Source organism: Scardinius erythrophthalmus, assembly GCF_964197995.2.
Source record: "Scardinius erythrophthalmus genome assembly, chromosome: 10".
Classification (NCBI taxonomy): domain Eukaryota; kingdom Metazoa; phylum Chordata; class Actinopteri; order Cypriniformes; family Leuciscidae; genus Scardinius; species Scardinius erythrophthalmus.
Window position 1 is genome coordinate 40,964,968 of NC_138230.1, and position 13,609 is coordinate 40,978,576.

The following is a 13,609-nucleotide window of genomic DNA, read 5'->3' on the forward strand; positions in this document are numbered from 1 at the left end:
AAATTCAGCATACACATTATTGATGATGCACCGGTGAGCAGACGAGCTTTGAACACAGAATATGAACACAATGCGCTATATGGTTAAGGGTTATGAGGCAAGAGATGCAATTATTATGCATTACGAGCAACAACGCATTGCATTTATCTTCTGGGTTCATCTGAATATAGAATATAGTATGCATCATCTATAAGGTGTTAATTGAAATTGGTCTTTTAAGATCACTGTCTTACTACATTAGTACTAAAATGCCAAATATAAATAATCTTGATCACACTACATGCTGATGGTAAATTTAAAACTTATTCTGGCATGATACTTTCCCTTACAATTCAACAGCATTTTATTTATTAATGCACATTTAGAGTTATATAAAATGTTTGTATATTACTAAAGTAAATAAATATTTCGATTTTTTATATTATGCATTGCATAATTATCTACTCACTTAATTATATCTACATTTGTAAGATTATCTACAACAAAAGCTCTGATTGATTTTGTTAATTTTATTTTTTGTAAATAATGGAGTCCATTAAATGTGTGCAATAGATGTTTATGTTTTAGGCAAATCTGCTTCCAGCCATTTGCTAAAATGTCTAGAATAATTCATGTCCCATCTGCTTTCCCAGTGATGAGAAAGTTATCTTTAAAGAGATTAGCATAGTTTCTTAAGACCCATCTGAACATCTCGTAAGTGTGTTTGCCTGTGTTTTTGGCAGGCGCTGGGCGTAGAATCCTCTCAGGATCGGGCTCTGATTAAGAAAAAGCTGAAGGATCTGAAGTTGTTGATGGAAAAAGCGCGCAGAAACAGAGAGAAAATGGAGAAACAGCGCAAGAAGGAACTGGAGCAGGTTCAGAAACAAGGCCAGAAAAATAGCAACTCCTCCAGACCAGGAGAGGGCGCTACTGAATGACAGTACTTTTAACCCTCACTACTATCTCACCATTATAAGTACAGATGAGTTCAGCAATTCAAGAGACTCGAAGTTCATTGCAAATGGGGCTCGTTGCCATTGGGTGAATTGAAACCAAAATGTCCAGATATGGATTTTATTTTTACTGAACAATATTCAGGTTTTTCTCTTGTTTTAGCAGAATGATCACTGCTTTTTGGTTTCCTGTGTTTTATGTCTGATTAATATCTATTTATTTGCATATGGAGAATATGTATATGTTAACCAGAGCATATCAGCTCATAACTATCCACGGCAGTTAATAACTACAAGCACCTTTAGACAATGTACATATGCAGAAAACCTAAATATGAATATGTCTAACGTGCCATTTTTCTATCAAATCAAGGATAGTTTGTTAATACGACAAAGCACAGGTCATAGTGATGGACAGTGTTGCTGTGGAGTGTCTCTTCATCTCAGACTCGAGTTTGAGTGCTGCTCAAAAGAACCACTACAGTCTGACGCGAACCTTACTGTGATGAGAAGAAAGCCATTCTGGGAAATGGGATGTCACGGACCCTCATTGTGGATATTTCACTGTATGCTTTGAACCTACCGTTCGGATCTCCTTCAACGACCTGCCAGTATTCGAGTCGAATACAACTGACGTGTGCGTTCTTCTCCGAGCTTGACACCTCAATGATCTTTGGAAGTCACGTGGTGGCAATGCGATGCTAAAGGAATCCTCCAAAGATGCGAGACTTGTACTCTGAAAGGAAAAAAGCAAGAAAAAGCCCCTCTGCTGCTTCTGTTCCACGGCGACCTGCTTCAGTCCTCTCCATCTCCGTGAGGTAGATTCTCAGTTAGACCCAAGTGCTGCCTTTTGAAGTGCTTTATGGTTTATGGTTTGAGGTTACAGTCCGGATCACGATTGTGTGAACGCACGTGTCTTTTACCGGCATCCAGTAGAGCAGATGACAAATGTGCACTTAAAACAGGCCTGTATCTACAGTATATACACCACCAGGGCTTGACATTAACCCCCGCCAACCTGCCAAATGCGGGTGTATTTCAGCAGACTCCTACTAGCCACTTTGCCGGGTTGAATTTTTTTATGTCATATATACATTTTTCAATTGTAGTCTTTTAAAAATGCTTCTGAAGTAAACTAAGTGTCAAAAATATAGATTTTTCGATGCATATCGATACTGAAATGCTAATTTCCCGCAGAATAGATACACGAAACCAGCTGCCGGTCTTGGCGAATGCTCACGCAAACACAGTTAGTTGAGAAAGAAAATGCATGTGTAACAGTATGTGTGTCAGGTATTAAAGTGACAGCAGCCTAATATTCCTGCTGCCAAGTTATGAGGTAATATTAAAAATATTCCCCTTGGTATCGATGTTGAAATTGTGGCCAGTGGAAATGCCGAGTGGATGTAACTTTGGAAAACCACTAAACACAGTGGCTGGTGAGCAAACAAGTTAATGTCAAGCCCTGTACACTACCATTCAAAAGTTTAGGGTTAATAATGTAGTTTTTTAATACTTGCAAGGATGCATTAAATTGACCAAAAGTGACAGTAAAGACATTTATACTGTTTTAAACATTGATCATAATAACAAGTGTTTTAGAATCAGTATATTAGAATGATTTCTGAAGGATAATAATGGAGTAATAATGCTGAAAATCCAGCTTTGATCACAGGAATAAACTTTTGAATGGTAGTGCATGTTATTTGATCAGTATAGACTTTATTCAGTTTGATCCCGTTGTGTTTTTAGCAGTATTTGTCACACTCACACAGAGAGCACCGTGACGTGGTAAATAAGTCTTTTATAATGTAATTTACTGCATAGAGTAACCAACATAGCCTCTATCAATTTATCCTGGGTTGTATTTAAAAATTTATGCAACACATTTCCCTTATGTATCCATTGCAAGTATACAAAACACAGTAGCCTACAGACGTCGCTTTTGCATTTTAGATTCAGCTTCGACGAGTCGTACAGTATTAACCCCGCGTTCCTTTCACTGCCCAGTTTTATCTGTCCATATCACATAAACATGCTGTTCTCCCATCTGTGATGATGATGTTCATGTTTACATTACTGGTTATTTCCATAGCAACACGAAGGCAGCTTCACTTGTACTCTTGGGCACTGTACAGAGAGCATTAGGCAGTGCCTGATGACCCTGTGGATTTATTATAAGCACTCAAATGGGACTCCATGTAAGATTATATTCATTGTTACTTACTGAATTATTTATCTCTAATAATTTGAAGTCTGTCATAGTCTATTTATTTTTGTTCCCAATCAAAGAAATGTTTGTAAATCAGTTCACGTTCTTTATTTATGAAGCAAAAAAACAAAAAAAACAGTTTTGCATTGTAATCAAAAAGTCAGATAATTAGTTTCTTCATTATCTCACAATGCTCTTGTGAAAATATCTTTAAATGCTCGTCTTAACATTGTGAAATCCTTTCTGACTGGAAAATAACCTGCTGTAGATCCACATCTAACCTGCCTATCCATTTACGATATACTGACTTTTCCTATGTGAAAGTTAAAGCAATAGCTTTTTTTTAAACTTCCATGAGGAGACCGAAGAACGGGTCTGTCTGTTTGAATATGTCTGTGTGCAAGGATAATCATGTACTGATTCGAGGACAGAAATGTGGTTCTCTTTCGTGGGTTATTTTGTTGTTTCCACCATAAAGCAGATTCAGTCAGGGCTGCACGCAACGCCTGAGAAAAGAGCGTTAACCTGTGTATTTTCTTTTGTCATACCCGCATGAGGGACCTTAATGTGCCATAGCCTACCCATTCTTTCCAAAATACTCAATTTTATCTTATTTTTGTTCATGAAAAATTAAAAGCCTTGTGAAAGTTTGTCATGTTGGACTGTAAATACACTTCAAATGACACGTTTGGTCAGAACTACAATGAAAGATCATTCCAAAGTGTCTCGAGTTGTTCATGTGTAAGAAGTTTATTCGGGTGTGGATGTTTTAAAAAATTACATTTTGCCAAATTGGTTCTGAACTTGTATGAGAAATAAGATCATTCCAAACATGTCTCAAAGTTGTTCATGTGCAAGCAGTTCGTGTCCAGTTGTTGAATACATGCGATTTGTATGACCTCAAATGAATCTATCAATTTGAGACTATTAATTTGTCTCTGCATCCCCTGAAATCACAATCAGGAGTTTAATGGCCTTTAGTCCCTGTGTGTTAGCTTTGAGGTCACCTATGTATAATGCCAAAATATTTTTTTTAAGATTTTGTCTTCCAGGAAAACAAACAAAAAACATTGATGACTCATCATGCACTACACAGATTTTTGTCTAATCAGATGCTCTGAATAAGAATACTCCGCCCCTTAATACCACCTGCAACCAATTAGCAAGCTGCTTTTTTAAAGGATATTTCCTGCCACAAATGTCCTATTTTAATATGAAAACACTTAGCCTTGTTACACAAACCTTGAAAAATTCTAATGTATTGATTTAGTACTTAAGAAACTGTTATTGTTAGCACATCTGAAAATGACTGACTTGTGGAAACAATACTGAACATCTTATGTCAGCTTTATGGTGTTTATTTTCATAAATGCATCTGTAAGACTATAATTCACCTATTTCATCTATCCAATAGTAATCCTATCACAGTTTTGACAAGGTAGGGTTTTGCAAGACCAATGTGTGACCTTGGTTAACTTTTGGTTAACGTTTGCCTTTTGTAATCATGGTTTTGCCCAAAATAATATAGTACAGTCATTGTAGGCCTAACTGTAATAGCCAATAAGTATGTCCTCTTCTTCTGCAAACATTAAGTTTACTCATTTAGCAGACTTAGCCTACAAAAGAGCAATTCATTTTAAGGAGGCATAACAGAAGTGCTAGATAGCTAAACAAAGTTTCACAACCCGTCTAAACAAGCTAGAACGTGGGGGGATTTACAAATTGTGAAAGCTAAGATGAAGATGTTTGTTTTTAGCAGGATGTAGTAATGGAAATCGAAGACTTGAGGATATTTCTGTCATGCAGTCGATATTTGAGTATAGGCCTAGTAACAATTGTATTTTGACGGATATCATGGTAGCTAGGTTGGCTACAATAATTATATTTTTTTGTAAAGGTAAACTTAGTGTTTGCCCGGTTTAGTATGTTATGCATTGACCTCTTCCCCTCAGGCTATTAATAGTCAGACTGTGACTGGCTCCACCGATTGTATTACACAGCTACGCTCACGAATTCACAAAGCTTTTGGGAATCACGTACATTTACTGAAAAAAGTGTTTCTTGCGGATTAAAAGGTGTGTATGTGTGAGATATGAGCCGGCCTCGAGCAGTTCTCGGTTTAGCTGAGGAAGATGACCGGGAGGATTTGTCGCGGCGGGAAGCAGCGAGGCTTTTAAAGGCACGCTTTCTAGAAGCGCTCATGCGTGACGATGCAGCGGAGGTTTCTAAAATCCTTCGCACCACCAGCATCGACATAGACGCTGTGTTGGACGTGGAGGACCGCGATATGATCCTTGCCTCGTATAAGAAAGGTAATTCATGATGACAACACAACAGTCGCTCTTTTACCAGAGAAATAATTACACTGCATGACTGCAATTAGTTATCCAGCCCCAGGGTGGAGCCAGACTACCAGTAACAAAATAAAGATCGTTCATGTGTCTATGAAATCACCCTCAGTGAAGCGCTCAGTGTCCTGCAGTGTGATATGCTATTTAATCTAAAACCTTTTTTTAAATAGCATTTGTTCAGTTGTATAATCATACAGGTGTTTTTTATGTATCAAAAGCTTTTTGTACTAAATTAGTTTGTCACAACATCCCCTCAAATCAAAAATAAGGAGTTTAATGGCCTTTAGGTTTTGTGTGTTAGCTTTGAGGCCAATTATAAGGTTGTGTACTGCTAAAAGTTCACTTTTTTGTATGATTTTGTCTTTTGGGAAATCAAACAAAAAACATTGATGACTCATCATGCACTACACAGGTTTTTGTCTAATCAGAGGCTCTCTAGAATGAAAATGCCCCGCCCCCTAATACCGCCTGCAACCAATTAGCAAGCTGCTTTTTAAAAGGATATTCCCTGCCCCATGTGTACTATTTTAATATGAAATATGTGAACACACTAGGTTATTGGCTACCAGGTTATAAGTTGGAGACATCCTGGGCGATGGGTCTTCACGTGTGTATGATGTACAACGCTTTGAAGAGTGCCATGGTCCTTCTGCAGAACGGGGCAGCGGTCAACAGGAAACCTAATGGGAAGACCCCTCTACATGTGGCCTGTACGGTGTCTAATCCTGACTGTGTGGAACTTCTGCTGGATTGGGGCGCACGGATCAACAGCATGTCCCTCAGTGGACACACACCTTTACACCACTGCATTACATCAGAGTCTTTGGACTGTGCCAAACTTCTTATTCTCAAAGGTCCGTACATTTGAAAAGTTATGATTACACATCTAAAACTAAAATTATGACAACAACAAAAAATACCTTTTTGTTGCTTGTAAAAAAAAATAATTGTTAGCTGAAATAAAAATAAAATACATATAATAATAATAATAATAAAAAACTTAGCTAAATCCCAAGGCAATATTTTTCTATTTAATTTAGTTTAATTTAGGCCTGGTTTCACAGACAAAGTTTAGATTAAGCCAGGATTAAACTGTCTGCCTGTCTGTGAAACCAGGCATTAATGTACTAAAATGTACTGTATTGAAATAAAAATGAATAAAAACTATATTGTTTTAAAAAAAATAGACAAAAACACAACAAAATTAGTAAAACTTGTAACTAAAATTAAAATGAAGACATGCAAATAAAAATGAATTTAAAATAATAAAAACTATAATAGTATCTCAATGATACTAAAATAACACTGCTTAGTTCATCTAAAAAGAACAATCTGTCATTATTTACTCATCCTCATGTCTTTCCAAACCTGTTTGACTTCTGTTCTGCAGAACACAAAGATTTTAACTGTGTTTGTCCATATAATGAAAGTCAATGGGGTCCAAAACAACACTCGACCTCACTGACTTCCATTGTGTGGACAAAAAAACACACAAAACACTTCTAATCTGACTTCAGGAGCAAATGTCAACATGCCCAGTGAGGAGAACCAAGACACCCCTCTGCACACAGCGGCCCGCTTCGGTATCCCTGAACTGGTGGCTTTATATATTGTTCAAGGAGCTGACATTAATGCAGTCAACGGCTACAAGGAGACGCCTCTGATCACTGCTGCATTCTGGGTCATGGACATTCGTGAGCGAACCTACAGCTCAGACCACCATCTTGTCTGCCGGATCCTGTTGGACCACAATGCTAACTTATATTTATATGAGGAAGACAAGAAGACGGCGTTGCACAAAGCGTGCTGGAATTATGACCATGTGCTCATCCAGATGCTCCTGGAGGCCGGTGCCGAGACGAACGCTATGGATGTCAATGGATGCGCAGCTATACAGTATCTTCTGAAGGTGACGCAGATCAGGCCGTGGGCCATTCCTGAACGCTGCTATCAGCTGCTGCTGAACTACGGAGCAGCCCGAGTGTATCCGCCACAGTTTCACAAGGTACCTCACTCACCCTTTAGTACTTTGGTATATTTTGATGGTCAGCTGGAAGCTGTTGGCACTTAAAGCAGGTTCTTAAAGTATTACCGTTGTTGTTCTTGGTTGGTAAGTAGGTGTTGCAGTCGTGTCATGAGTACCCCAGGGCAGTGGAGGTGATGGTCAATTCTTATGAACATATCAAGCACACTAAAAAATGGAGAGCTGCCATTCCTGAAGCTATATATGAGGTCAGAAACTAACTTTTTATACACTGCAAATAATGGAATTATTATTTAATAATGTTTTTTTATTATTTAATAAAATATTAGAAAATTTAATATCATAAAATACATAATAAAATATATTTTATTATTTTTAAATATTTTAAATAATATTATTATGAGCATCATCATATTAGAATGATTTCTGAAGGATCATGTGACACTGAAGCCTGGAGTAATGATGCTGAAAATTCAGCTTTGACATCAGAGAAATAAAGTACATTTTAAAATATAGTAGGCCTATAATAGAAAATATTATTTTAAATTGCAATAATATTTCACAATATTACTGTTTTAAAGTATTTTTTAATCAAATAAATGCAGCAAATTGGTGAGCATAAGAGACCTATTTCGAAAACATTAAAAATATTATTGATCCCAAATATATATTGGGCTGTATAAAGAAAACAATATTTTGTGATGTTTTTACTTGAAAATGAGACAAATACTTTTTTTTTTCTTTGCAAAGTGTCTTCCAGTTGTAGGGCACGTTATTTTCTTATGCATTTCCAACTAAATATTCAGACTTGACTCAAGGCTCTGCAAGCCTTGAATGCAGCACACAATAAAGTAAGCTATTTATTCAAGAAGTCCATTAATGAAGTGTTGCTTTTTCAGCCGTATCTTTTCTTCTTCATTTAGCGGCACAGGAATTTCTATGACTCTCTGTTTGCCGTCTGCACCAACAGTCCACGTACCCTACAGCATCTGGCCAGATGTGCGATACGTGCCGCATTGTCCAATCGCTGTGAATTGGGTGTCCAGCGACTCACTCTTCCTTCATCAGTGAAGAAATACCTTCTTCTGGAGCCTGTTGGAATCATTTACTGACATCATATTCTGCATTACAGACGTATGACTGCTGAAGAGTCGCCATCTTTTACATAAATCCTCCATACATCACGTTTGCTTGTCAGACATTCCACATAACCAGTGTTGGCGACATTAGATGTTTCGTTTACATCATTTGATCCTTTACCAGCAAACAATAATTGTTCTGATTTACTTAATATGAATATAGCCTATTAATAAAAATATGAAATATAAACAATGAATAATTTTATATGAATGCTAATAATATCACTATTAATTACGACACTTTCAAAAGTTATTGGGCATTCCACACATCCATAAGCCTCATGTCTATCGGCGCTAATGAAAGTCAAGTTTTAAGCTTGTCTGCTAAGACTGGAGATCATTTTTGAGGGGGAAATGAACAATGGAAAGCCATATTTAGCATAAGAGGATAATATCATGGAGCACGCCAACAGCACATTACAGATAACAGCCGAATAGGATGAGATGTCTAAGCCGTTAGTCCTTTGGTCAAAGGAAAAACTGAAGTGCTTATCAGGCTTTAACCCTGAATAATGAGAGCTGACACAATAGTCATGGATCCTCTTTAGAGCGGCCTCAATTAATTTAAGCTATAAAGGGGGTTTAAAGGTCTTTCTTTTAGACAAGTTAAAACGATAGAACCCAAGAATAAGAAAAAAAAGCAACAGGCCTAGATGGTTAATCTGGATGAATGTTTGGAATTTTGTGAACTACCGTTTTAAACTCTTTGTTCCTATAAGAGCCTCAAGACATAATAGAGATTATAATATTTGATCAACCTTAGAACTACAAATGTTTAATATATTAATAGGGGGAGAACAGGGATGGTTGTAACACAGGTTAGTTGTAACTATCCCAATCTGTCCAATATCAGAGTTACAAATCCCCTGATTCACTTCGCACATGCTCAGTTTAGTCCATTAGCAGATGTTAGAGTGGAAAAACCAATTTTGAGGTATGAAAGTTAACTTTTTTACTTTGTTTATTTTTGTCCTGGGAATTTCTGCATTAGTTAAACTCATCAAATTTAAATGATGTTTATTGTGTGTCTGTGTAGATATTTTCATGCAAGTTGTTACTAATGTTTTGCCTGTTAGCCGTAAGGTGAGCTAGTTCATGGCTACAAGACTTGGGGTTAGTTGTAACAACTATGAAACGTTACAACCAACCTAACCCTACCTTACACACACACACACGCACACAATGTTCAATTTCATTATGGCCAATATTATGACTGACAGTTACAAACATGCTTACACACAAACAATGTTTGTGTTCAAGTTAAATTTATAATGGTCAATTAGCCTACCGGTAGTACTATGACTGAAAGTGACACAGACACACACATCAGTTATATTGAAAAGTCAGTGGTGAATAAAAAGCTTAAAAAAAAACTTTTTTTGTGTGTGTGTGTGTGTGTGTCAAAATCCTTATTTCATTATGTTACATATCACCCCGGTGGATCTCATAATGTTACATCTCACCCCAGGGTATGTTACTAACCCAGACTATGGATTGAATTGTAACATTTCACTCCTCGTGTTTGAAACTAAACCATGCATTTTCTGTCTGTGTTGCAAAGATAATAGCTATGTTATTTGATAGCAGACACTTGTTACTAGTTTGAATCACATTTTGAACACACTGGCTTAAAAGTACTCCAAGATATAGACAGAAAGGTAAAAAATGTTACAACCATCCCCGGTCTCTCTACCCGAGTTTTTAACTAACTTTTAGCTGAACTCTCGTTCACTTCCGTGCAGCGATTAACAGTGTATTGTCTATTATAGGCTATAACATTAATTATGAATTTTTAAGTAGGCCCTACCTGTTTTTCTCTGACTCTGACTCGGATTACATGACTCACTCATAATATACAAAAGACTCGTTTCGCCACCTACTGGCGTAATGATGGAACCAGACGTGATTCATGAATAAACTCGAAAGAATCTTTTTAGTGAACGGATTTAAAAGAATCGAGTCACTGAAATGAATCTTATCCCCTGCTATACAATGTGAGTTTACGTGAAAAATGATCGACGACCATCTCTATAGCTGCTTGTTTCTAGCCATAATATTAAAATAGGCTTTCTGTGGAAATCCGCTAATACAGGATTCAGGCTTTTAATCAGTGACATTGGAGGTTTGTAGACATCAGTGACCTCACGACATTGGCCTCAGCACTTGGTAACTATTTTTGATAAGGGGAGATGGGCTTTTCATTCTAGTCAGCACTAATTGGAGGTATTAAGGATGAGTGCTGTGATTACTGGGCCCGAACTTACTTACTTTTGTGCAAGTTTAGAGTAAATAATCTGTTCTTCCTATCTCTCTGTACCCCCTCACAGTCAACCTGTCACCTGGAAGCATGATTCTTCTTTCCCTCAGACAGCCTGTTTCCACTCATTCTCTACAGAAGAGAAACAGCCACTAACAAATGAACCTCTGACCCTGAAATGGTATAGACTCACTTTTAGTTTGATCTTGCTTTGAATGAGATTAAGTCAAATTATATATAATTTTTTAAGCACATTAAAATTGATCATCTTATAATCAAGTCCACAATGTAGAGCAACAAGCACTGTATATGGTAGTTCTTTTTGACATTAGGGACTAGCAGCAGTTATGTGGTTTTAGAAAGAGGGGAAATTGTGTCAGTGACTGACAGGTCAAGCAACAGGCCTGCAGTTATGGTGCTTAAAATAGCACTTTTTTTTTCCAAAGAGGGCAAGACTCTGGTGTCACAGCCACCAGATCTAATGCTGTTAGGAAAGACGTGCAAAAGAAAGGACAGATCATTTTGTTCCCGTTCTATGGCTACAGGCCAGAAATAAACAGAGGATCTGTGCCAAAATCCTGGCCTTAAGTAAGAGTGTAGCTCTGTGAGACATCCCAGGCTACACAACCACAGTTGCAACAAACTATATCGTTAAACACCAACTCAGAATAATCTAACAAAGTGAATAGTGACAAGCTGTTTAACAACTTTCAAGATGGTTTATACCATTCAAAAAAATCACACTCACACAGTTTTTCTAACCCTAATTGATGGAGTATGTAGCTTTTCATTTCTTAAAAAATATGTAGGAAGACCATTGCCATATTCCAGGATGACAATGTCAAGATTCATCAGGCTTAAACTGTGAAAGAATGGCTGTGAGGGAGCATGAAGATTCATTTTCACACAATTGGAAATAACATCACAACATTTTTTGGTCAAGATGTTGTATTGACAGTGCAAGAGTCCAGCACCCTGTAAAGTCTCCTCAAGCACATCCCAAAGACCTTCAATGAATTTAAGGTCTCAGAGGAGCCACTTCATGTGTGAAAATTATACTTCATGCTCCCTTCAGACTGTCCAAACTGGATTGTTTTCATATATTATAAATCTGCTAAAAGGACATAAAACCAAAAGGAAACCTTTTTTTCTTCATTCATTGTTTTAATAGCACATAAAATGGCACTCACTCACTGAATGATAAATTGAAATAGTTTCATGAATAGTTCTGAGCATTCATTAACACAGTCAGAGCCGGATTAACGCAAAGGCAAACTAGGCACGTGCCTAGGGCCCGATTGGCGGGATGGGGCCCAGACAGAGGGACAAAAAAAAAAAAAAAAAAAAAAAATTAAATGTCCTATCTACAATTTATTTCAAAATGTCGCCTATTAATCAACTAAAAATAGTGACGATGTTTATCTTAACCATAGACTGTTACATTACGTCACATTAACGCCAGCCCATGACTGTAGAGGCGCCAGCCAGTTTAGTCCGAGGGGACGTCAGAGGCGATCAGAGGCGGTCAACGAACGCATCCATCAGGTGCTGCGAGTGCGAAGCAAAAGCAGAAATAGGCACGCAAAGAAGCACAGCTCGTAATGCAGGTCATCGATTTTGGTGTGATTGCAATGTATTTTAAATATAAACTTGTGGGCTACTGTAGATCAGCGTCATTTCTGGAAAAACCATTCACCGCTTTATGAGTTTAAAAGAGCGCGCGAGCGTCATTAACGTGCCCAGACGCGACGCTTTGAATTTGCGCGTACAATCAATGAATAACATCGCGTCCAGAGCTGACTAGTAAAAAAGCTACAAAAGTAAAAGACAAGACGTTTGTATTCAAAGTTAAAAAACCAACACACTGCAACATTTTTAAATGTTTCAAATAAAGGATCTCATATCTATGGGTCTATCTTCTATATTCTGATGCTGATGATTAGATAATACCCTGACATCATAGCCTATAGGAATATTAGTTTAGATTTTTTTTCCTGCTCAGTAGCGATCGTGTCTTTCTCTTCCACTTGATTTGTGTATAGCATATTTAAGGTAGCAATGCAATACATAATAACATATTACTGATATTAATAATATGACAATATCTGCAGTCAATATTGATTAAATGGGAGGGAAAAATCCTGCCCATAACGCAGAAAAATGATAAAAGCACGTTCATGATGTTCATCTACTGAAGTGGTATTCTGGAACTGTGAATAAACTGAATAAAACAGCAAAATAACAACAATAACAATAACATCTTCATTAAACAAAAAAAGAAATTAGCTTAGATAAAGTTTGATAGGCTACCAGTAACAAGTCTGGACCCATTACTATTTTTAATGTTTTTGAAAGAAGTTTATTATTATGCTACAAGCCTGCATTTATTTGATCAAAAATACAGAAAAAAAAACAGGAATATTCAGCAAGGATGTGTTAAATTTATAAAAGTGATATTGAAGACTTTTTTAAAACAACTTTTTAATAATCAAAGAATCATGAAAAAAGTATCACATGTTATAAAATAAATATTAAGCACCATTTCTAACATTTGATAATAAATCAGAATATTATAAAGTTTTCTGAAGGATCACGTGACACTAAATTCAGCTTTGCATCACAGAAATATATTTTAAAGTATAGCCTAGTAAAATAGAAAACCATTATTTTAAATTGTAATAATATTTCACTATATTATTTTTCTGTATTTTTGATCAAATAAATCCAGGCTTGA

General features: G+C 36.8%; 2 protein-coding genes across 3 annotated transcripts in view; both read left to right on the top strand.

Annotated features, from left to right (window-relative positions):
* The window catches only part of ppp1r9a (protein phosphatase 1, regulatory subunit 9A), a 63,779-nt gene extending 59,915 nt beyond the window's left edge, over window positions 1-3,864 (top strand). For both annotated transcript variants that reach the window (XM_081376595.1, XM_081376596.1), the window contains exon 19: window positions 723-3,864. In XM_081376595.1, the coding sequence (XP_081232721.1) occupies window positions 723-917 (195 nt within the window). In that variant the 3' untranslated portion in view covers window positions 918-3,864. The remainder of the gene's footprint in view (window positions 1-722) is intronic.
* A 1,263-nt stretch (window positions 3,865-5,127) lies between these two features.
* On the top strand, window positions 5,128-9,982 carry asb4 (ankyrin repeat and SOCS box containing 4). The gene is made up of 5 exons (XM_081376470.1): window positions 5,128-5,456; window positions 6,050-6,349; window positions 7,013-7,500; window positions 7,614-7,727; window positions 8,403-9,982. Exons 1-5 carry the CDS (start codon window positions 5,237-5,239, stop codon window positions 8,589-8,591), a joined length of 1,311 nt encoding a protein of 436 aa, XP_081232596.1. The 5' UTR covers window positions 5,128-5,236; the 3' UTR covers window positions 8,592-9,982.
* The last annotated feature ends 3,627 nt before the right edge of the window (window positions 9,983-13,609 follow it).